At 37.5% G+C, this 24,539-nt stretch overlaps 1 protein-coding gene across 13 annotated transcripts in view; it reads right to left on the bottom strand.

Annotated features, from left to right (window-relative positions):
• DGKI (diacylglycerol kinase iota) overlaps positions 1-24,539 on the bottom strand; it is a 445,403-nt gene that overhangs the window by 134,746 nt on the left and 286,118 nt on the right. For 10 of the 13 annotated variants that reach the window (XM_032275878.1, XM_032275879.1, XM_032275890.1 and 7 more), the window contains 2 exons: positions 22,074-22,273; positions 15,317-15,379 (listed from right to left, as the gene is read on the bottom strand). In XM_032275878.1, the coding sequence (XP_032131769.1) occupies positions 15,317-15,379; positions 22,074-22,273 (263 nt within the window). The remainder of the gene's footprint in view (positions 1-15,316; positions 15,380-22,073; positions 22,274-24,539) is intronic. The other 3 variants (XM_032275881.1, XM_032275886.1, XM_032275889.1) reach the window with 1 other exon arrangement.

Here is a 24,539-nt window from a genome sequence, read left to right as displayed (position 1 = left end):
ATTTTTCTGCTGATTGTAGGGAGGGCCAATCATCACTGTGTAGTCGTGGAGCAAGGAGCAGTTGGGCATGAACCAATGAGACATAGCAGGACAATGTTACTCCTAAGCCATCAAAATGAATTTAGATCTCATGTACTCAGGAAGACAGACTTTTCCTGCTTCAGCTTTCGGTTTCTATATATCAGAGGGATCTCTTAAACTTAATTGCTGTTTAAAATTCTAAAAATCTTCCCTGGGATTTGCAATCACAAATTCTTGTATTTTCCTGTTCTTATGTGCAACTGATAAACAAATTGACTTTCTTCGCTAGAAAAGAGTGTGGATGAAGTGTTATGATCTGTGTATTTTAAAAACATCATTTCACAGAAGAAAACACTTGTGGTCTTTCATATCATGAAGAACACTGAAACTAGGCTTGTTAACTACTGGTATAGTTACTTACTTATTAGTAACTCTAAGCACTTTAATGAATTAAGTGGTGGTATATGAGTGTCTATGTATAACTTTAAAAGAGTATTTTAGCCAAAATAGACTACACATAATCTTTAAATATTGAACATATTTCATCTACAAACCAATAGAAAAAATCAAAGATTCAGAATTTGTTATAAATAAAAATATCCAAAAAAGCAGTAGTCAAAATTCATGAAGCAATGATGAAGTGAAAATAGATGTGGCTATCTTAAAATGGGTAAGTCATATAACCCAATTAGGTATAGAAAGAGTGGAATGTATGAACTACAAGACGCATTACTACCGAAAAGCTGCTCTGCAGATAGTGTGGTAGTAAATCTGCATTTCCAGGAAACAGGCTCAGTCAGGGGATGAGTCCATGCTTTGTTTTTATAAAAAAGTTAAAAATTAAGGACTGGCCTGATAACAAGTGGTAATACAAAAAAGGCATTTTCTTAAATGGTTTTAGCCTTTCACATAAAACATTTTATGAAATAATGTATATACTTTCCTAAAATCCAAGTATCAGAGAAAAAAAATGTTGCAGAATTTTTTTTCTTTATTATCTGGTAATTAATATTTTATCTGGCCTTGACAATTTTTTTTTTCTTTCCAGGTTGACAATTGCCCGCCAAGGTCCTGAATGCTCAGTGGGGAGCTACATTTGTCTCCGGAGAGAGACACATGCCCCATAATTCTATTCATCAGTCTACAGCTGGTGGGAAATTCAGCCCCTATTAGTAGCTCAGATATGTTCCCACCAGCCCAAGTTTTCTTTCCGGAAATCCAAGAAGGAAGAACTGAGAGTCGTCTAAACCTGACCCTTCTTCCTTTCCAATTCAGCCCATTAAGCCAGATGGGAGGAACCCTTTCATTACCCTTCTCTAATTCCTGATCCAATGACTGAGGGATTTTATAAACTACTCTTATTTTTTGGAAACATTCTTCTTGTCTTTGTAAAAATGACAGAATAAAGACATTCTAGGACAGAACTTACAACAATCACAGAATAATTATGTCAATATAACAATCACTGACAAAAATAACTTTTACAAAATTTGATAGTAAGATTGAGAAAAAGAGTTCCCTAGAACATACTATTATGGGTGGATTAATGGGTCAGTTGGGGCCAGGTGGAGTGTCACCTGTAATCTCAGCACTTTGGGAGGATTGCTTGAGCTCAGGAGTTTGTGAGGCTAGCCTGAAAATATAGTGAGATCATCGCTAAAAAAAATTTTTTTCAAAGTCTTTGCTATTGTGAACAGTGCTGCAGTAAACACACATGTGCCTGTGTCTTTATAGTAGAATGATTTATAATCCTTTGGGTATATACCCAAATGCCCATCAGTGATAGACTGGATAAAGAAAATGTGGTACATATACACCATGGAATACTATGCAGCCATAAAAAAGGATGAGTTTATATCCTTTGCAGGGACATGGATGAAGCTGGAAACCGTAATTCTCAGCCAACTAACAGAGGAACAGAAAACCAAACACCACATGTTCTCACTTATCAGTGGGAGTTGAACAATGGGGAAACATTGACATAGTGAGGGGAAGATCACAGGTTGCGGACTTTCAGGGGGTGGGGAGCTAAAGGAGGGATAGCATTAGGAGAAATACCTAAGGTAGGTGACAGATTGATGGGTGCAGCAAACCATGATGGCATGTGTGTACCTATGTAACAAACCTGCACGTTCTGCACATGTATCCCAGAACTTAAAATATAATTTAAAAAGAAAAATAAATAAATAAATAGACACAGCGGCATACACCTGTTGTCTTAGCTACTCAGGAGGCTGAGGTGGGAAGATTAGTTGAGTCCAGGAGTTCAAGGTTGCACTGAACTGTAATAGTGCCACCACACTCCAGCCTAGCCACGGAGTAAGACCCTGTCTTAGAAAAATAATAATAAAAGTAAATAAGTAAATACAATAAATTACCTGATTGAAGAAAAAAACAAACACAAAGTAACTAGTTAGATATTTTGATGCCACCAATACTAAAACCAATGAAAAAGAAAGAAAATAATGGTTTTATTGATAATATTGTAATAGAATGAGAAAATAATTTGGGGTACCTTTGCTTGTTCCATTTCTTTCTCTCCTTTCACTTACCACATTAAAGTAGGTCAAGTCTCTATCAAAGGCAGCAATCTAATATATTGATAATACAAGCATCTTTACTCAAAAAATCATATTCGTTTTACTTTTCCTGGACAACAAAAATGACATAATTATGCCAACTGACATAATTACATCTCAATTAGAGGACATAAACCACCTTTCTTAAGAGCAGTAAGGGCTAAGTAATTACTTTTTCAAAATAAATAAAACTATAGGTCCTTGCAATATATCACAAGGCTGAAAAGCTTTGGCCTTTTTGTTTCATTTGTAATTCTTCCAAGTTACTTTCATTTTAATTTATTTATCTTTTTTCTTAACTTTTATACTGGCCCAAGATGAAAAGTATTTTTATTTCAATCAAATACCTGAGCTATAACTTTGGAACTCGGTGAATTCATTTACAGAATTTCATTTTTTTACACAAAATGTGATGAGTTCTAGCGATTAATTAAATGTAGATTCAACAAGTACTTTCTTTTTATGCCTTTAAAATGTACTCTCTTTTCATTTCCTGTAAGTGTTTCAGGGTGTTATGACAGACCAGGAAAACCCAATTGAATTGGTATAATTAAATCGAAGCCCTCTTACAAATGAAATGCACCTTGCACTTCATTACCACTTCAGCAAAGTAATCCAAAATAAATACACTCTTGGAATGCTCAAAACAAACATCTAAGTTTCTTTGTTGATATTGTCAGTTATTATGCTAGCACTGTGGTAAAAATTGAAATGTCTCTTTTTCCTTCTTGAATGCAGTAAATTCATTAATAGCAATGCAGTTATAGTGGTTAATCCAAGAATATTTAGGTTGTTTTGCTTTGCTTTGTTTTCTGGGTGGAAAGTCCATTTTTAAATAAATATTTTACTCACAAAGACTAACAAAAGTATTCTTTTTCCTTCCCATTGATAGTCTGTACGTATTTCTGTAGATGTTTTCATTATGATCATGCTTTAGGAATTCAGATTTGGACAAAAATTTAAAGTGCATATTGTTCAAACACCTTATTTTATAGAAAATAAATTTGGGCCCAGAGATGTCAATAACCTTGTTGTATCTATATAATTAATATGAAAAATCTGCTATAAATAAAAGGGCAATGTTCTTCAGCCCTTCTTTTACTCTTTAATAAAAAATATTTTAAATAATTAAACTATTTATACAAATAATATGCATAAAGTTTAGTCTTCAGAAGGTGAGACGAAAAGAAATATAACTAAAATTCAATCAAATTTATCCTGTATGGTGCTGTTATATACTGAGTTGTCTGTCCCCAAAATTGGTAAGTTGAAGTTCTAACCCCTAGCACTTCAGAATGTGACTGTATTTGGAGACTGTCTTTAAAGAGGTAATTAAGTTTAAATGAAGTTGTTAGAGCCTAATCCAACATGACGAGTGTCCTTTATATAAAGAGGGAATTTGGACACAGACATATAAAGAGGAAAGATCATATGAAGACATGAGAAGATGGTATCTCCAAGACAAGGAGAGAGGCTTCAGAAGAAACCAACCCTGCCGACACCTTCATTCAGACTTCCAGCCTCCAGAATTGTAAGAAAACAAGTTTCTGTTGCTTTAGCCACCTGCTCTGTGGTACTTTGTTATGGCAGTCCTAGCAAACTCATACAGATAGCTACTAAAAAGATGCACTTAAAGGCCTAACTCATTTTGTTCTAATCCTACAACTAGTGTTTATAAAAAGATATGTAATGGAAGCATGAGAGGAATCTGATTTTTAATTTTCAAAAATTCCAATCTGGCTTGGAAATCTCTGCCAGGTTGGTATCCCGTCCTGGCCATTCAAACCCTAATTTTCACTTATCTATCAAAAACACAGAAAAATCTAAAAAAAAAAAATGTTGTATTTGTTCGACTAATTTTATCTCTAAAGTCAGATTTTTATTTTAGAAATTTATTTTTATTTTTTAAAAAAATTCAGACATTTTCTCCCTCCTTTTCCGTGCCCAATATGCCTGGCATATGTGCTTACTCAAACCTTCCTGCAAACTCTCTCCTTCACCTCCACGTCTGACTTCTATAGGAGCTCCCTTATTCCATGCACACTCAAGGCAACAAAACCTGCAGTAAATATCCCCTGCACTTTTGAAGTAACCTTTACTACATGAAAAGTGCTGAGTGGTAAGACTATTTCTACACCTATGAGGACATGAATAATTCATCTCTAAAAATAAATTTGAAAAGCCACAAGATAGAATGTTAAATATTGAGGGGGCCCTAAGTGTATTGCGCCTTTACATAAGTGACTGATTGCCAAGCTCTGGGTTGATTGTTACTAATATAAGAACACAGAAATAATTCCTCCACTGTGGATGTCAGCATGATGCTTCCTGATAAGCCTATTTCTCAGTTCAAACACCACTCCTTACAATTCTAAAAGACTCTTCAAATTATTTAGCGGTGCTATTTTTAACAGGAATTTGTCATTCTGAAATTTCATTATAACAACACTTGAACTATAAACCTATGACACCAAAGATTCACACATTTGCAACACTCAGAATTGAATTCTGTTATTATTCATAACCAAACTTCCTTTAAAAGTTTACATAATATAATTTAATTAAAATATATAATATAGATGAAAACACCTACATACTCACAAGAAAATGACCAGAAGTTATATTGACAGCAGAGTTCAATGCCTTAAATGCTATCTTCAAAGCAGATAGTCCTGGATTTTGATGTTAACTTTATTAATTTATAGCATGCAATCATAGGCAATTTTCCTACCACTTCTTGTTCTCTGTCTTCTCATCTAGGGAATGAGACTAGTAGCAATTGTGACCTTAGAAGTTAGTAGGGTGTTAAATTTGATCACAGAGCAAGGTGCTTAGGTACATATTATCTCTCTGGCTAAATGTAAAAACCCACTTCTGTTCTTGCTGACGGCAAGGTGAGATATGAAGTATGCTTACCAAGACAGAACAGGGCCTGGCCCGCCTGCCCAGTACTCAGAACCAAGGACAACCCTGTCAAGCCCCACAGCAAGTCTCATCCACTTCAGGCTACAGATTTTTTGGAGGGCAGATTTTCATATGATTCTAAGGTCACGCTTTGAATTCTACCATAACAGAACTTCAAAGCTGATAGAAATTCCAAGTAACAAATACATTTTTTTAATATTTGAAAAACTGAAATGCAAAAGGTTAATACACGGCCTATGTTACACAGACAAATGCAGGATTCCCTCAGATGCTCAAATCAGAAGGATGTTACCATAAGGAAAGAGGGGTTGCAGAATAAGAAGGAAGATGCTCCAGCTACAGACACATGGGCTGCGTCCACTGCCGCTTTTCTTTCTGTCACTCGACCTCTCTGAGTGGACTGGAAGCCCAGGCAGAGTGAGGAAACTCATGGGAGAAATTCTCAGATGTCAGGGAGAAAAAAAAAAATTCAAGTTGCAGCCTGGATTCTCACGGAAACTGAGAGATACAGTGTGGAAACTGGCATGAGCTAACCTCCAAGTAGTCGTCATTAATTTCTTTCCTTTGGAATTGTCCATTCCGGATGTCTGTTTTATGGAACAAGCAGGGGAGAGTGGCGTAAGAAGAGGAAAGAAGGGATGACATGATGGTATGACTGAAAGTCAAGAAACTGTGGATAGTCTGAAGTGAAATTACTAGTAAGATTACCCAGGAAATTCAGGAGCCAAGGGAGAGAGAGGAAGGAAGAACTGACAATAGGCAAAGTTTAGCATCTTCCTTTGCTCAAAAGTTTAGAGAGCAAATAGCTTTGCTTTCCAGATAGCCTGAAGCTAACTCTTATACCTCACTATCTGACTCTAAGATTCAGCAAATGGCATGTCTTTTAATTCTAGGATTGTAGTAATTCTCTCTGTTCTGTTTTGCTTTGTGTTTTGCTTTTTTCCCCTTTTTAGAAGTACTCCCCATTCATGGAAATCCATCAGTAAATACAGAAATCCAAAAGAAAATATTGATAATCCTACAATACAATTCAGAGATAATCACCTAGGGATACAATAATCATAACAAAAGCATGACCAACAAACTTAATCACAACATTTGATTGACTTAAGCTACTTTGGTACCCTCAGAATTGGTTTTGGGCTCCAGGAGCTATGACTCAAAAGTTATAACTCATGAATCAAAATCTGGACAGATTTCTGCCCCAGACATGAAGCACATTTCTAGAGGCTCCACTGGCCCGTGAGTGTGATTCATTCTGAGACTCTTATGAAGGTTGTGTACTAGCAACCAGCAGCGTAATTCATCGAGGTGAGCCATAGCTGATGGATCATCTCAGCCACTTTAGAGGTAAGCCTTACAGTTTACAAAGGCATGTATACAAATTTCCATTTGCCATCATTTTAGTTACTTCCTTATAAAGTTCAGGTTGTGGTACTTTATAAAGAGAGAAAAGGAAAAGAAAAAAGCATTCTGAATAATACAAATAATGTCTTATTTTCTAATTACAGGGCCAGGACTAAGTAAACAGAATAAAAAGACCTTTCATAATATATTATACAAACTCAAGTAAATGTTAGAACAAAAGTTTTGATGTGACTAGTAAAATAGAATTACAGAATTTTAGAAAGCCTTTCAAAAGATCTTCTAGTTTACTTCTCTGGCTAGAGGCATGCAAACGTTTAACCATCTATGGCTGATTTATGTTTTCTTCAACTGTGAAGATCAAATGTTCTTTGCTCTGTCTCGGTAGTTTTATAATAATAAAATTCTTAAATTCAACCCAAAACAGAACCATAAAAAAATTTGATATATCAAAAATATTTCCTTTTCATTTAATAAAACTCCCTTTCTTCTTGGAACAAAAATCAATTTACTTTCATCCTTACCAAGAAGCCTTCATTTATCACAAGCAATTTTGGAATGCTGAGTCATATTCAGCAGTCAAATATGACAATTCATTCTTTTTTCATGAATCTCTTTCTACTTTGCTTTGCCCAAGGTAATAAGCAGACCCACACAATTTAGCATTGGGACATATCCTGTTTATGTTTAAAATGTAACTGCTGTGCAAGATGGTATACTATACTTAACATATGTTGGTTGTAGTTCAAAACACACTGGTCTCTCTGCAGAGTTGTTTTGCTGAGTTTAGCTACGGTACTCACTGAGTCACTGCAGTGGGTAAGAAGGAATTAAGTCCGATAGTTCTCTGCTTCAAAAATCCAGAGAGACAATCTTGTCTTGGTGAAGGTGGGTCAGCACACAGGATCATTTCTTCCCCACTGAATGCAGATATACAATGTGGACAGGATTCATAAAGCAGGTATTTGAGAACTTTGAAAAGTAAATAATAGCAATAGATTGGCGAAGAACACCAGAATTTAAGATATTATCAAACTAGCACTAAACTCCCTAATGCCTTTCCCTCCAATAAGCTCCCTCCTGGGCTCCAGGCAGCACAAAGCCCTAAAGGAGGCACCAGGGGCAGGCAGAAAGAGCTCTAGGAAAATGCCTGTGCTCCAGCTCCAAGAAAAGAAGGGACTCTGAATGCTGAAAGAAATCAAAAAGGATCTCCCTTTCCTTTTTCCCCCTCCGTTTTCTCCCACTACACCACTACTCAGGCCTTTTCACTATTCTGGCAGTAGCAATGACAAAGGCCTTCAGGTGCCTAAAATTAGGAGGAAGGAGGGCTTCCTCTCTAATCACAGGAGCTATGATGCCAAGAGAGCCACATAAACTATCCTGGCTTCTTTTTCTTTCTGTCATCATTGCTTGGCCCTGGACATGCACACAGTTGCGGGCAGTATGCAGCAGAGCAAGGTAACTAAAACCTTAGCTTTCTGGCACAACGACCAAACAAAGGAAGCCCCACGAAACCAGAAAAGTACCAGGGATGATAGCAGAGAGGAAGCAACTCAAAACAACTCCATAAAGATGCTCATGAACTCTCAGTGGTTTATATCTAAGCTGCAAATACATGAATCTAGCCATAAACACCATACCATAGACTTTAGGAACTGAACTACAGGGTAGACCTCCGACCTCCACCCAGATGCCATACTGGCAACTCAGTTGGTCATATTCCAGACAGATAGGAATAGCAATGCAAAGACTTTGGAAACAAAACTAACATTGTAACAATTAGTCAAACTTGTGGCCTGAACTTGAGTCAATTGCCTACTGAAGCAAATAAAAGATTCTACTTTTTAAAACATGGGAAAAATGGAGCAAAATAAACCCAAAGCACGCAGAAGGAAGGAAATAATAAAGGACAGAAATCAATATAATTGCAGATTGAAAAACAATCAAGAAAATTAGTAAAACAAAAGCCAATTCTTCAAAGAAGTCAATAAAATGGATAGACTTCTACCAAGATGGACAACGCAAAAAAAAAACATACAGAATACTAATATCAGGAATAAAAGAGGACTTGCATTGCAGACCTCACAGACATGAAAGAGAGAAAGAAATACTAGCAACAATTCTACATACATTAATCAACAATGTAGATGAATAGACCAATTCCTCAAACACTATGTGCAACTATAAGACAACAAAAACTCATTCATGGTGAAATAGATAACCTGAGTAGTTGTACAACTCCTAAAGGAATTGGATTTATAGTTTAAAAAGAGGAAAAAGTCTTGAGGTCCAGATAGTTTCACTGGTAAATTCTAACAAACATGTAAAGAACAAATAATGCCCTAATCTTTTCCAGATATGCTGACAAAACACTTCAACAAAAATTCTACAACTAATAATCAATCTAATGGTGAAAGACAGGATGATTTCTCCCTAATATCAGAAGTAAAGCAAGTAAGGAAACTCTCACCACTCATATCCAACATTGTACTCTAAATCCTGGCCAGGACAACAATGCAAAAGAAAGAAAAGGTATATGGATTAGAAAGAAAGGAATAAAACTATTCTTATTCACAGACATGCTGGACTATGTAGAAAATCCTGAGGATGCTACCAAACTCCTAGAACTAAAAATGAATTAAGTAAGACCAGTAGGATACAAAGTCAACACATGAAAATCTATAGTACTTCAAAAATTAACCATGCATGGTAGCACATGCCTGTAGCCCCAGCTACTTGGGAGGCTGAGGTGGGAAGATTGCTTGAATCCAGGAAGCAGAGGTTGCAGTGAGCTGAAATCGCACCACTGCACTCCAGCCTGGGTGACAGAGTGAGATCCTGTCTCAAAAGAAAAAAAAAAAAAATCCATAGAATGTCTATATACTAACAATGAGCAATAGAAACAAACATTTTAAAAACACATCAAAAAATACCATTTACAATTACTCTAGAAACCTGAAATGCTTAGGCAAAAATCTAACAACATATGTACAAAATCTTTATGCAGAAAACTACCAAGCAACTATGGACAAAATAAAATAAAAGAAACATAAAGAATTTATGAATCGAGAGTCTCAACACAGTAAAGATGTCAACATTCCCCAAGTTGATCTATAGATTCAATATAATTCTAGTTATCCAAGTTCTAGCAGGATTTGTGGAGACATAGGCAAGATGATTCTAAAAATATACATGGGAAGACAAAGGAACTCAAATAGCCATGACAGTGTTGACAATGAAGAATAAATCTGGAGGAATAACACAACCAGATTTTAAGAGTTATTATAAAGATACAATAATAGAAAGAATATGGCACAGGCAAAGGCATAAACCATAGGTCAATGGCACAGAATAGGGTCTAGATTAGATCTGTGCATGTGTGTGTGCGGGTGTGTGTGTACAATCAGCTCTCCATTTCTATGGGTTCTGCATCTGCAGATTCCACCAACCACAGATTGAAAATATTTAAAAAAAGAAGGATGGCTTTGTCCATACTGAACATGTACAGACTATTTATCTTGTCATAGTTCTCCAAATAATACAGTATAACAACTATTTACATAGCATTTGTACTGTATTGGATAAGTAATCTAGAGATGATTTAAAATACATGAGAGTATATACATAAGTTATATGCAACTACCATATGAGGGACTTGAGCATCTAAGAATTTTGGTATCCACAAACGCACTCTAAAAAGAATCCCCTATGGCTACTAAGGGATAACCTTATGTATATCCCATTGATTTTTGATAGAGTTGTAAAAGCAATTCAACAGAAAAGGATAATCTTTTCACAAATGGTGCTGAAAGCACTGGACATTCATGTGTGAAAACATTAACCCTCAAGCTAAACAGTACATCTTATAGAAAAAAACTTACAACAGATCACAGAACTAAATGTAAAACAGAAAACCTTTAAAACTTTTGGGGAAAGCAAAGGAGAAAATATTCACAATCTAGAATTAGGCAAAGAGTACTTTAACATGATACCAAAACCACAGCTCTATAAGGAAAAAAAAATGATCATCTGGATTCTGTCAAAAGGTTTTACTCTACAAAAGATATCATCAAGAGAATGAAAAGACAGGATACATACGAGGAAACAATGCCTGCAAAGCACACAAAGGTCTTGGATCCAGAATACATGATGAATTCTCAAAACTTACAGAAAGAAAACAATTAAAAAATGATTAAAAGACTTGGACATACGCTTCCCTAAAGATTATACACTGGGTGGCAAATAAGCACATAAAAAGATGCTCAACATTAGCCATTTGGGAAATGCAAATTAAAACTATGGATGTGATACCACTCTACTCCTATTACAATAATTAATATTCAAAAATGCTAACCGTAAGTGCTGACAGGGATATGGAGCAACTGGAATGGTCATACATAGAAATGTAAAACGGTGCAACCACTCGGAATAACAGCTTGTCAGTTTCTCATGAAGGTGAACATACACTTACCATATGACCCAGCAATCTCATTCCTAGGTGTTTAACCTAGAGACAGGAAACCTATGTTGACATAAAACCTGTTCATCAATGTTTATAGGAACTCTACTCATAATCGCCCCAAACTGGAAGAATAACCCAGATATCCTTCAATGGGGGAGTGGGTAAACAAGCTAAAACATCCATACAATAAAAAACAGCTCGGCAATAAAAAGGAACAAATAATTGACATATGCAACGACTTGGATAAACCTCAGAGATGTACTGTTCAGTCAAAGAAGCCAGCTACAATGGGCTACATATTGTATACTTCCATTTATATGGCATTCCTGAAAATACAAAACTCTAATGATCAGTGGTTGCTAGAGGCTGGGAGATGGGAGGGTGTGACTACAATGGGATACATCATGAGGCAGTTTTTTGGGGGGTGACAGACTGATCTATATCCTGACTATGGTGGTGGTTATATGAATCTTTATATGTCTTAAACTTTGTGAAACTGTACACCAGAAAAGTCAAGTCTGCAGTCTGTTAACTTTAAATATTAAAAATAAAAGCTAATATAACAAACGTTCAATACAAAATCATTCATATGGATGGACAACCAGAATCTTTACTTGGATGCTTGTCACATTGCACTATAATTGTGTCATAGGCAACACAACTGGGTCTGTTCCTGGTGTGTTCATTTCTCCAGGGCAGAAACCTTAGTTTCCTCGTCTCTGCATCTCCAATATCCCACAGAGTATCTAGTAACTGAAGTAAACACTCAATAATGTTTGTTGAAAGATGAAAGCAATGAATAAATTAGGTGTAAATGAAACACATTATCTCATTTTGATGGGGAAGAGCAGGAGGGCAACAGAACCTAATAAGAGGTAGCTACTAAAGGCTAAGAGAGTTCTAGAAAGACACATTCGGCAATTTCATACTTTTGGCATTAGCTGAATAGGAGTTGCATTTGCAGCATCTAGCATGACTATTCATGATTTATGAAATGTAGTGCGTACATGTGACTTCCAATGAGGACTTTACTTCATTATGAAGCCACTCAATTATAAAGAATTTATTAATTCATTAAGTTACCCTGTACAAGATTTGTGGAGAAATATTCTATCTGTTCTGTTTTGTCGTATTGGATGAGACCACTAAATAATATTGATTAAAATTCATCAATTCATATGTTGTCATATATGATCAAAACATAAAATTTCATTTTTCTTTGAATAAACCAGAAATTTTGCATATGCACAAACATTAGTAGTATGTTGCAATTCCTAACAAATCATGCATTTCATTGTTACCACCATGTACTCCATCCCTGGAGAAAAAGTCATCTGAAAGCTAGAGAGAAAATAAAGATTACTTCAAGCTGCTTCAAGGAAGCAACAATTGCTTCAAGAGCAGCATAAAGAGAGGGTTCTCCCAAAGAAAAAAAATCATCTGTAAAAAAAGAGTTGTTCTGTGCAGAGAATGGCTGATCAGATAGCAACCCCCTCCCCAAAACATGTATAGATTATTTCACTTCACGATACTGGGGCTTCTAACTTTCACAGGACCAAAGCAATGTTACCATGGTTTTTTCAACATTGCTAAAATTAGCAGACACTAGCGTGAGATAAATCAAGGCTGTCATCACTGCCATAACATAAAAAACACAAAATGCACATGATGTACTTGAACTTTTCTCTACATTCCTTGCTATATTTCATAAAGTTTTATTATCTGATTTTTTTTTTTTTTTGAGATGGAGTTTCGCTCTTGTTACCCAGGGTGGAGTGCAATGGCGCGATCTTGGCTCACCGCAACCTCCACCTCCTGGGTTCAGGCAATTCTCCTGCCTCAGCCTCCTGAGTAGCTGGGATTACAGGCACGCGCCACCATGCCCAGCTAATTTTTTGTAGTTTTAGTAGAGACGGGGTTTCACCGTGTTGACCAGGATGGTCTCGATCTCTTGACCTCGTGATCCACCCGCCTCAGCCTCCCAAAGTTATTATCTGATTTTTAAAATAATATCCTGATTTAATGTTTATCATACAAATGTTTTATCTATAGGTAGAAAATCTATGCCATGTAATATTGAATATATATCATATTTAGATATAAAATATTTTCAAATTAACATTCAAGTTTTAAAGTAACCACAACTTAGTGCCTGCCACGCCCTACAGAAGCACGCATACCGATTTACTTTACTGTACGCAGCACACACATTTGTGAAATAAGAGATAAACAGTCCAATTTAAGATATATGACTAAAGTGTAAATACAACCAAAACTTAACCCATGAAAGAAACAAGATAATTATTACAGGCCTTTCTGCTGTTAACATTCTCAATTTTTTGGTTACGATGAATGGAGCCACTAAAAATAATGATTACTGGAACCCAAATGTATTGAACTTGTCTATATAGAATATAGAATTCCACAATGTTCAAATTGGTAATTGAATGTCATTTTCTTATTGATTCTTTGACTGCTCAAGTGTAAGCTCCAGGAAGGTAGCGTCAGACACACAGCATAAAATAGTGCCTGACGCAGAACAAGAGCAAAATAAAGGTTTTTGAATAAATACATATTTTAATGAATAAATAAATTAGTATCCATAAGATGAGAGTTGAAAGTAAGATTATATAACTGAACTTTAGGAATAGCTTTGTCATACATCTCACCAGATGTTAGCTATTGTACAATGCTATTTAGACATGTATTCTTTTACGCATTCATTCCAGAAAGAAAGCCAATCAACCACAGTTTGACTTCAGAATACTTCATGTTAGAATCTGTGAAGAGAGCTGGGAACACAAGATTTATACAAAGATATTGCCAATGATCTCAAATAGCCCAAGCCTAGTGTGCAAAATACACAGACACAGAGTTAATGTAATTAACACCAAATTAAACCTTGAGAACTGCAATAGATACATGAATGATAAACTCCAGTGAGGGTGCAATTAACTCTGATGGCAAGAATCAAAGAAGAATTCTTCGGAAAGATAATCGTTTAAGTGGGCCTTGAGAAATATACAGGATCCCGATAGACGAAAGGCAGCAGACTATAAATTGTTAAGAACATGAACTCTGAAGCCAGACTGCCTGAGTTTGAATCCCACTCCATGATTTATTAACTGTGTGACCTTGGGCAAGTTACTTAACCTCTCTGTCTATCAGATTCCTCATGCATAGAACGGAGATAATTATACCACATATGGCCAAGGGTTGTTGGGAGAATAAATTAATTAATATGTAAAGCATTTCTAACAGTCCCTGACACCTAATAAATGCTAGACAAGCATATGTGATATGGAAAAAACAAAGGACAAAGCAGAGTCGACAGCACAAAATAATTCTGAGCTGAAATGCTAAAAACGTAATTTTCATTTTCACTATAAAAAAAAATACCCTGGACTACATTAAGCGAAAACTCCTAAATATACATAAAAACACATTTTGCTGTCTCAATGACAGTTTGGGGTCATTGAACTGTTGTAACTATATCTTCTGAAGCAGAAATATGCACATACACACACTCAAAACTTCATGCATAATCTTAAGGTTCCATCCAGAAATTGAGGGCTGCAGGCACTTCCTGGAGCTCATCTCTGAGCCATAAGTAACGACATGGTCTAATGGTATCCTGCACTTTGCATGAAAACCAATGGTTAGTATGAAATTCTACACAACCCCAGGCAACCATGGGCCCATGGTTGTATCTCATCTAAAAATTAAAGTGTCTCATCTAAAGAATCTCATCTAAAAATTGCACTGTTAACTTAGATAGAGGATGGAAGCACATAGAACATAACAAACATCACAGCTCCATTTCAAATCAAAGAGGGCAACAGGAAGCAACTCTGGTAAGGTGGCTTCCTTATCTGAGGAACAGACCTGTGAAGGCAAGGGTAGTCCAACCCTGAGGAGACGAGGTTGGGGAGAAAATGTAGAAACAGAACGGCACTGTACTCACATGGTGAAGGAGCCAGGGGGAGCAGACACTCGCCGCAGGTCCGCAGTTTGCACCTGATGAATACTAGAGGCAGCAGGGAATGAGCAGCGAAGACAGAGTCAGCGACAGCGTGGACAGACAAGGAACAAGCCAGGGGAGAGAAAGAGAGACACACAAAATTTAAACAGAAATTAAATGAGCGCATCACCAAACAGCGAAGGAAAGGAAAAGGAAAACCAAGCCAGCCACAGAAATAATCCATAAAAAGCCGGTGATAGCAATGAAGCCAACAGGACACATGGAAGGTGCTGGTTCTAGGCAAGTCACAGACTGGAGCAGGGCCAGGCTGGGGTTGATGCAGGGGGCAGGTTGGGGGCATCAGGGGTGATGACCATGGCCTCCCTTGCTCAGGCCCATTAGGACACCCAAGGAGAGAAGGCACGCACTTACATATTGAGTGGTAGGCTGGCATGGTAAACTCATCTTTGTAAAGATTCAAGGTCAATTTAACCCTTTCATCACACAGCTTCAGGATTCCCCAGGCTTTATAGGAATACTCATCAAAAGACAATCATCTTAAAGAGAGTGTCTCAACAAAAACTTCAACTTCCTTCAATTAAACAACAAAGGATTTTTAGAAATTCCAAAGGTAATTTCTAAAGAAAGTCTAATTTTATCACCGTAATGCTGTCATTACACTCACATTCTGGGTAGAAAAAAATAATACCATAGATTACTCCCTTTTCTCCCTTCTTTTATAAAGGAGTCTCTTTCATAATGGAGTTTGTCTTTTCTAGCTATTACAAAAGACAAAATGTATAATTTAAGAAACTAAACTCAAAATGTTCTGTTGATTTTACGTAATTATTCTCTCCACTCTCTTATTTAAAAAGTTTCATTATAACTGTAATAGACCTAGCCCCACCCCCCCAATCTCTCTGTGCTGCAGGATACATAACTTCTTACACAAAGTCACCCATGAGTTAACTCCAGCCCGTCTCTGTCTGTCTTATCTTCTAAGGACTATCATTTCCAACCAATGATACTTCTCAGCAGCCTATGATGATGGATTCCAATTGCTCGGCTCAAAGTTTGCTGACTAGAAATCTGGCCATTGGATAAAATGATCATCTTTAACAATGTAGGCCTAATTACTAGTGAACTAAGGATAACATTATCTATCTATTGATAGTTCATTGAAGACCTCTCTAAACACCAGAGCAGTTTTAACTTTCTGATCTCCTTCAATGGCACCTTTCAAATAAAGAATATAATCCAGTGTATTAGCTATCATGTTACTGGTATACGAATATGAACCTAGATAAATCTCCTTATTACTTTTTAAGGGGAAGGTATTTACTGGAGTTCATACTTTGTGTAGATTCCTATGCCATGATAAAATGACATATGCTCCCATACAAATGAGGGGATTCTGAACACAGTGGGACCTGGCTTTTTAGTTTGTATAGAGTAACTGCGAATGGGATTATACACCAAGAAATGTTTTTTAGAAAACATTATTTTTTCCTTTTGCATAAATGAAGATCTAGTGGCATTATGAAGGCCTACTGGTTAACTATTTCTCACGGAAATTCCTTCTATCCATGTGGACCATAGCTTGAAATTATTAAATATGTATCTTTCACTTATAAGACAATGTGATCAAAACACATGGGATATTATTTTTATATTCATGAAATTTTAGATTTATGTTATATTAGAAAGCAATTTCTGAGCAACATGGCAGAGACAGCATTATAGAATGGATTCATGTGTGAGTCGCTGATGCAACATTCACATGTGTCTCCTGTGTCTCAGGAGCTATGACGGACACTGAGGATCCTAAGAGGAAAATCCTGGGGGCCCCCCACAGAGCAGAGAAGGTAGGAGTAAGTAAATGATTACACTATTTTTAGTAAGTGGTGTAATGGAAATAGCCAAGAGCACCACTGAAGCATGTAAAGGTACATGTGACAGCTAGAAGTATACAGAAAAGGCTTCTTGGGATAAGTAGCATTTCATTAGGGCCCTAAGCTGTGAGCGAGAGTTAGCAGAAGATAAAGAGGTGCAGAGGCCACTGAAAGAAGACGACCTGAGAGCAAAACCAGGGTGATATAGGAGACAGGCTACTGTTCTAGGAATCGCAATCTTCTCTGGAACAAAAAGCAATGAGAATGAAGAAGGCAGTGATCAAAAAGGTCTGCAAAGCTAAGGCATACAGGCTTGAGATTATTTGATCAATCTAACTGGTCTATCAGAAAAGAGATTATGTGAAGGCAGCAAGGGTGGGAACAAGAAAACAGTCAGAAGCATAATTTAGTAATGCTGCTGAGAGGTAACTCATACAACCTTTGAACTCTGGCCACTTTACCAGTAGAGAGGATGGAGGGGATGAGAGTTCAAGACTTGGGAAATAAATAGAAAATAGAGTTCAAAGAATGTGGTAGCTAGCCTGACGGATGTTGATGTGGTTTGGATGTGTGTCCCATCCAAATCTCATGTTGAAATGTAATCCCTGATGTTGTATGTGGGGCCTGGTCAGAAGTGTTTGGCTCATAGGGGCAGATCCCTCATGAACACCTGGTGCCCTTCTTGAGGTAACGAGGGAACTCTCACTCTGAGTTCATGTGAGAACCAGTTGTTTAAATGAGTATGGTGCCTTCCCCCTGCCCTTGCTCTCTCTCTCTCTCGCCATGTGATATGCCAGCTCTCCATTCACCTTCTGCCATGACTGTAAACTTCCTGAAGCCTCACCAGAAGCCAAGCAGATGCTTGTCCCATGGTTGTACAGCCTATAGAACTGTGAACCAAATAAAACTCTTTTCTTTATAAATTACCAATCCTTGGCTGGGCAGTGACTCACACCTGTAATCCCAGCATTTTGGAAGGCTGAGGCAGGCAGATCACTTGAGCCCAGGACTTTGAGACCAGCAAGGGCAACATGGTGAAACCCTGCCTCTACCAAAAAGTAGCTGGCCATGGTGGCGCATACCTGTAATCTAAGCTACTCGTGAAGCTGAGGCAGGAGAACCACTTGAACCCAGGAGGCGGAGTTTGCAGAGAGCCGAAATGACACCATGGCACTCCAGCCTGGGCAAAGTGCGAGATTCTGTCTCAACAAACAAACAAATATAAATAAATAAATTACCCAGCCTCAGGTATTTCTTCACAGCAATGCAAAAATGGACTAACACAGATGTGTAGAAGTAGAGGTGACTGAGAGAACCCCAGAAGCCAGCAACAGGATGAATGAGTGATGATAGCTTCATGTGTACAGCTGTGAACAGAATGGGCTCACTGGATGGTGGGGTGGAAAAGCAAAGGAAATGACGTTAATGAGTCAAGTTTCTAGCATGCAGTTTGAGGTTACTATGAAACACTGAAGTAAAAATCTCAACTAACATATTTGGATATGAGTCTCCAGTTTTTAGAAGAAAAGACTGGCCGAAGACACAGATCAGAGATACAGTCTCGCAGAGAAAGGGCAGAAGCACCAGGAGCACTGGCATCTAAACGGAAAGGGAATAGCTGTTAAGGCAGACACAGCACTGAAGTCTCCAATATTCAGTTAACATGCTGTATGAAAGGAGCCTAATTTTTAAAGATGAATTAAACAGCCACCTTCTCATTAGGAACACACACACATACACACATGCAAACATACACACACACCCACGCAAACATACACACACATGTGCAGACACAGACACACACACACACACACACACACACAGATGATTTTTAAACTAAAAATTCTAAAGATACTTTTGACTAGTTCTCCTCGAGTAAAGAAAAAAGAAGACAGGCAAAAAAAGGAAGGCAGGAAATAAGGGAAATGTCTTTCAAGTTTCTCTTTTTTCATTGGATAAAACAGTGCCCTTCACACAATTGATGGCCAAAGCAGAGAATGGCTTGAAGGGCTCAGAAGGTTGAGGGAAACTTATAGACAAGCCTTAAAGGAAAGGCTGACCTTGAGCTTGAAACTCCACTTGGAAATCTAGTGGAAGACACAGATTTCAAAACAAGGTTTTCTGGTAAAATAGAAAGAAATATTTAATCGTAGAAAGTAAATAAGATCAGGATGAGAGCAATTAAGGTTTAGTGAGCAAATATTACATGGTGACTGGGTTTTTTGCGTTCTTTTGAAAACGTGCTACCGTACTGATTTTCTGAAAATATAGTACTGAATAATTTTTCACAAGTAGTAATAAAGATTTGTGTTATTTTTAAGTCTTATAATTTTAATTAATAAAATAAAAATTATACTATTACCCCCATTTCTCATAAGTCTTTCAGAGGGCATGGGGTGGCTTGGATGCAGGTACCACTGTCCCCTGGTAGAAAGTAAGTAACAATTTTTGGGTCTTTTGTTGTTGTTGTTGTTGTTTGTCTCACACTGTTGCCCAGACTGGAGTGCAGTGGTGAGATCTTGGCTCCCTGCAACCTCTGCCTTGTGGGTCCAAGAGATTCTCATGCCTCGGCCTCCTGAGTAGCTGGGATTATAGGTGCATGCCACCACACCTGGCTAATTTTTTGTATTTATAGTAGAGAAGGGGTTTTGCTATGTTCACCAGGCTGGTCTTAAACTCCTAATCTCAAGCGGTCTGCCCATCTTGGCCTCCCAAAGTGCTGGGATGGCAGATGTGAGCCACCGCACCCGGCCAGTAACAGTATTTTTAAGTTGAGGCTGCTTCTTGAACACCTGCACAGCTAAATGCTACAAGAAATGCCATCATATAACATGTGTGCCAGGAATATAAATAAAAAACAATTCTTCTTATGTGCTTCTATAGGTGAAGAAAGCCAAATGAATTCTTAACAATATGGTTACTGAGCAAATACCAATTCTCAACACAAAGGTAAAAGCTGTTTAAATACCTGAAAATCATTTCATGTGGAATAAGGTTATTAAATACAGAAGCAGCAGGCCTAACTAAGACTGTGGGCTCTCTGCCTATGTATACAGTCAAAACTTTTAGCTTCTGCATATCTTCTTAACAAACTAACTACAAGTGACCCAACAACATAGGCTATAGCACAGTTTCAGAGATGGTTTTTCACTTCGAATTTCATAGATTTCTAGCAAACCAATGGTCCATGGCTTAACTCTAACATTTCTAGGGGGAATTTGATGACCTATATACAACTACTGACATCCAATGTTTTTTAATAGATAAACTCAGCAATTGTGTATTTAACCTAAGAGAAGGTAAAGGCAGGGAGGGCAGGCAGCATGAGGAATGAGCAAGGAGTTTTACTAAATGCAAAATGTAAACAAAGAAAGACATAACTAAAAGATCACTTTCCTAGATCTTGAAAATGATCTAGGAAAAATTCTGCGGAAGTCCAGTCTGGAAAGGAAGGAAGGAAGAAAGGGAGAAAGGGAGGAAGGGAGGGAGGGAGGGAGGGAGGAGGAAGGGGGACAGGCGAGAAGGGGGAAAGGGAGGAAGGAAGGAAGGAGGGAAGGGGGAGGGGGGAAGGAGGAGGAAGAGAGGGAGGAAGAGAGAGAGGGAGGAAGAGAGAGAGGGAGGAAAAGAGAGAGGGAGGAAAAGGGGGAGGGAAGGAGAGAGGGAGGGAGCGAAGGAGGGAGAGAAAAGACAGACAGAATCTTTCACCCCAGCTCCAAACTGAGTCCCAGATGCCGAAAGCTGGAGCACTCTGAGAGCATTATCTAATGCTGTTCCTCAACATGTGTCGCCACAGAGAGAGAGAAGTAACTGTTGGTAGTGAGTGAGGGTACCTGTGTTGCTGGCTGTTCTAGGGACATCTGCATACTGTTATATTGACTCAATAAATGTATGGCAAAGCATGCCCTTGCTTTTCAGGCACCACAAGGAAGCCAGCCACTCAGTGCAAATAGGTAACCATGCATTACAGGCCACAAACAGGAGGAGCACCTTTGAGAGTCCCTCACTGTGACAGAGAATGACGAAAGGCTAAGCCCTGAAATGGCCTTAGCCATACAGCATGATATACAGGAAATACTCAAAAGATGCCAAAAATTCCCTTCACTCTCCAGCCCCTTCTCCAACCCCAAACACTTATTCACTAGTTGGAGTGAGACACACTATAAAATGAATATGTATTCTTAATATCTAGTCAATATTACCTTACCTCAAGTCAGTTTATTAACATGCCCGAGAAAGGAAAACTTCAGGAGGGATGTCATGTGTGTAGAGGTAGAAATAGTGGGTCAGGCTAAGTCTGGACAATAGGATACTGCCCAGAGAGCCAACACTGAATTGAAGCACAAGAGTATGGAGGACCCCAAAATGGGAACATCAGGAAGGGAACAATTCGCTGGCAGCCAGAAAGAGATGCAATGGGGAGAGAGGCAAACCACTCAGCAGCTCTGCCCACCACCAGCTACTGGAGAAACCCACAGTCTTCAAGCGACCTGGGTCAAGAACAGGCTAACTATGTGCTTCCCTAAAACAAAACAAACAAAAACACATTTACCTGAACACACTTTACCACCCTAGGATCCCTCTCAATGATTTTCTGCTAGTCCAAGTAAATACACTCTCAAGTGGTCAGTGAAGAGGAATCATCTGTCTCACGTACTAATAACTCCTAAAAAAAGGATGTGGAACTGTACAATAAACAGGGAGAAAAAAAAAAAACCTATATGTTCCCATGAGAGAAACCAAGGAACTGCTGAGTCTCCTGGACGTTTCTCCTCTTCCCAACACAGTGAGGTTCCCAGACCATGCACATGCTCTGCGCTCTCCTCTCCAAGGTCTTCATGTTAAGCAAGGTAGGCCATGAGCAGACTCACTCATTGAGTAAAGGCATGGATGTTCTCCTCTTGCTCTTCTGTACCATGTTGGCCTGATTCCTCAGAGAGATCCGAATCATAGCTGGGGCCAACCTACAGGGCTCCCCATCCACTTGCATGGGGATGGATTTGTAAGTTAGAAGCATGACTTCTCGACACTGGTGTAGCCTCTCTCCGTGGCCCCCGACTTGCAGGGCTGCCTATAAAAAAAAAGAGTCAAAGGGGAGCAAGGAGTTAGTTCTTATTACTTAAGAAAGTTGGAGGTCAGGTGCAGTGGCTCATGCCTGTAATCTTAGCATTTTTGGAGGCCAAGACGGGCAGATCACCTGAGGTCAGGAATTCGAGAGCAGCCTGGCCAACATGGTGAAAACTCATCTCTACTAAATATACAAAAAAGTTAGCTGGGCATGGTAGCAGGTGCCTGTAGTCCCAGCTACTCGGGAGACTGAGGCAGGAGAATCGCTTGAACCTGTAAGGTGGAGATTGTGGTGAACTGAGATCTCACCACTCCACTCCAGCTTGTGCTAGATCTAATAAGTGAATTTAACAAAGTTACAAGACAAAGCCAATAAACAAATATATATATGTGCATATGTATATAGCCACACATATAGTTATTTCTACATACTAACAATAAATGTAAAATTTAAGTTACCATTTAAATTAGCATAAAAATATCAACTACCTAGAAATAAATTTAACAAAAGTTGTGCAAAAACCTGAACATTGCACTGAAGCTACAAAACATTGTTGATGGAAATTAAACATCTAAATAAATGGAGAAATATATCACATTCATGTTTGTGGATTGGAACATTCATATTGTTAATATTCTAATTTCTCCCAAAATTATCTACAACTTAAATTCAATTCCAATTAAAATTCTAATTTTTTACAGGTAATAACAGATTCTAAAACTTATATGTAAATGCCAAAAGACCTAGAATAATTAAAACACTGTTAGAACAACAAAGTGATTCATATTACCAGACTGAAGACTTCCCGTACAATTAATTAAGACTGTGATATTGGCAATAAAGATAAACAAATCAATGGAACAGAATAGAATCTAGGTACCAAGCAAAAGCACCAAGGCAATTTTACAGAAAAGGAAAGCTTATTCCACAAATAGTGCTGGAAAAAAAAAATAGATAACTGCATCTTTTACGAATGAATATGTATCTTATACAATACACAAAAATTAATTTGAGCTGAATCACGTATTTACACATAAAAGCTAAAATTATAAATCTTCAGGAAGCAAACATAGGATAATGGCCTCCCAATCTTTCTGGAAATAATCAAAGATTTCTTTGGAAGTACACAAAAAGCTCTAACACAAATTAATCCCTTTTCATAATTTGGATGTTTAAAACTTATGATCAAAGCAAACACTAAAAACACAAAAAGGAAAAGTATAAACCAAAAGAACATATTTTTAATAAATAAATCTGTCGGAAGACTTGTGTCCAGAATAAATCTCTTCTATTTCAACAATAAAAGATAAATAGGCCATTAAAATATGCAAAAAACACAGTTAACTTCTTTTTTAAAAAGACAAAAAGGTAAAAATAATAAACTCTTCCTTACTCTCAAATGTTGTTGTTTGTAAGGACATAATTAACTGTTCCAGAATTTTATCTGAATAAAACATATATAATTCCTTAATTTCCTTCCAGGGATGGAAGTTTATTCTTTTCCCTGACTGTTTTATCGAGCATAATATTTAAACATCATTTATGTCTCTATCCATTAACCCATTTTCAACACCTGCTGGGCATTTAAATCACTTCTCAGAGCACAAGGGCAGGGCGGTTGCATGGCACCTGGAATACAGCCGGCTGGCCTTTGGTGACCCTGGCGTCTCAAGGGGCTCCAGCATCCCCCACCGCCACAGTCATGAGGACTCAGGAACTCTGTCTAGTAAATCCCTTCTCATCCAGAAACTCTGTATACCACTCTTGGGCAAGTAAAGAGTATGAATTTTCTAAAAAGCAATTCTATAATTTTTATTAAGAGGCTTTAAAATGCTTATGTCATTGAATCAGTAATTTCCTTATGATTTGCCATAAGAAAATAATTTGAAATGTGAAGAGAGTTTTACAAACAATTAGGTTAATTACAGAATTATCTGCAATACAAAATATCAGAAACCTAAAAGCTTCATAAAGGAAACTTTGCATAAAAGAATAATTATTGCATAAATTAAGATACATTTATACAATAAAAAAGTAGGTAGCCATTTGTAGCATAGGTTTTCCTTAAAATATGGTTTCATGTATTTTTTAAAATGTAAAAAATTGTAACAGATATTTTTACTTTAGTTCTTATGTATATTATCAAAATAAACAAACATTTAATATTCCTTTTCTTCTTAAAACAAAGATATACGATAAGTGTAAAACTTCAACCCTGAGAATTTCTCCATGTACGTTTTGCTTACTGAACAACCTCTTGCTTTCCTAA

This window comes from Sapajus apella, unplaced genomic scaffold (genome assembly GCF_009761245.1).
Source record: "Sapajus apella isolate SASKATOON/1434 unplaced genomic scaffold, GSC_monkey_1.0 scaffold7, whole genome shotgun sequence".
NCBI classification, from domain to species: Eukaryota; Metazoa; Chordata; class Mammalia; order Primates; family Cebidae; genus Sapajus; species Sapajus apella.
This window is presented reverse-complemented; position numbering and strand designations above follow the sequence as displayed.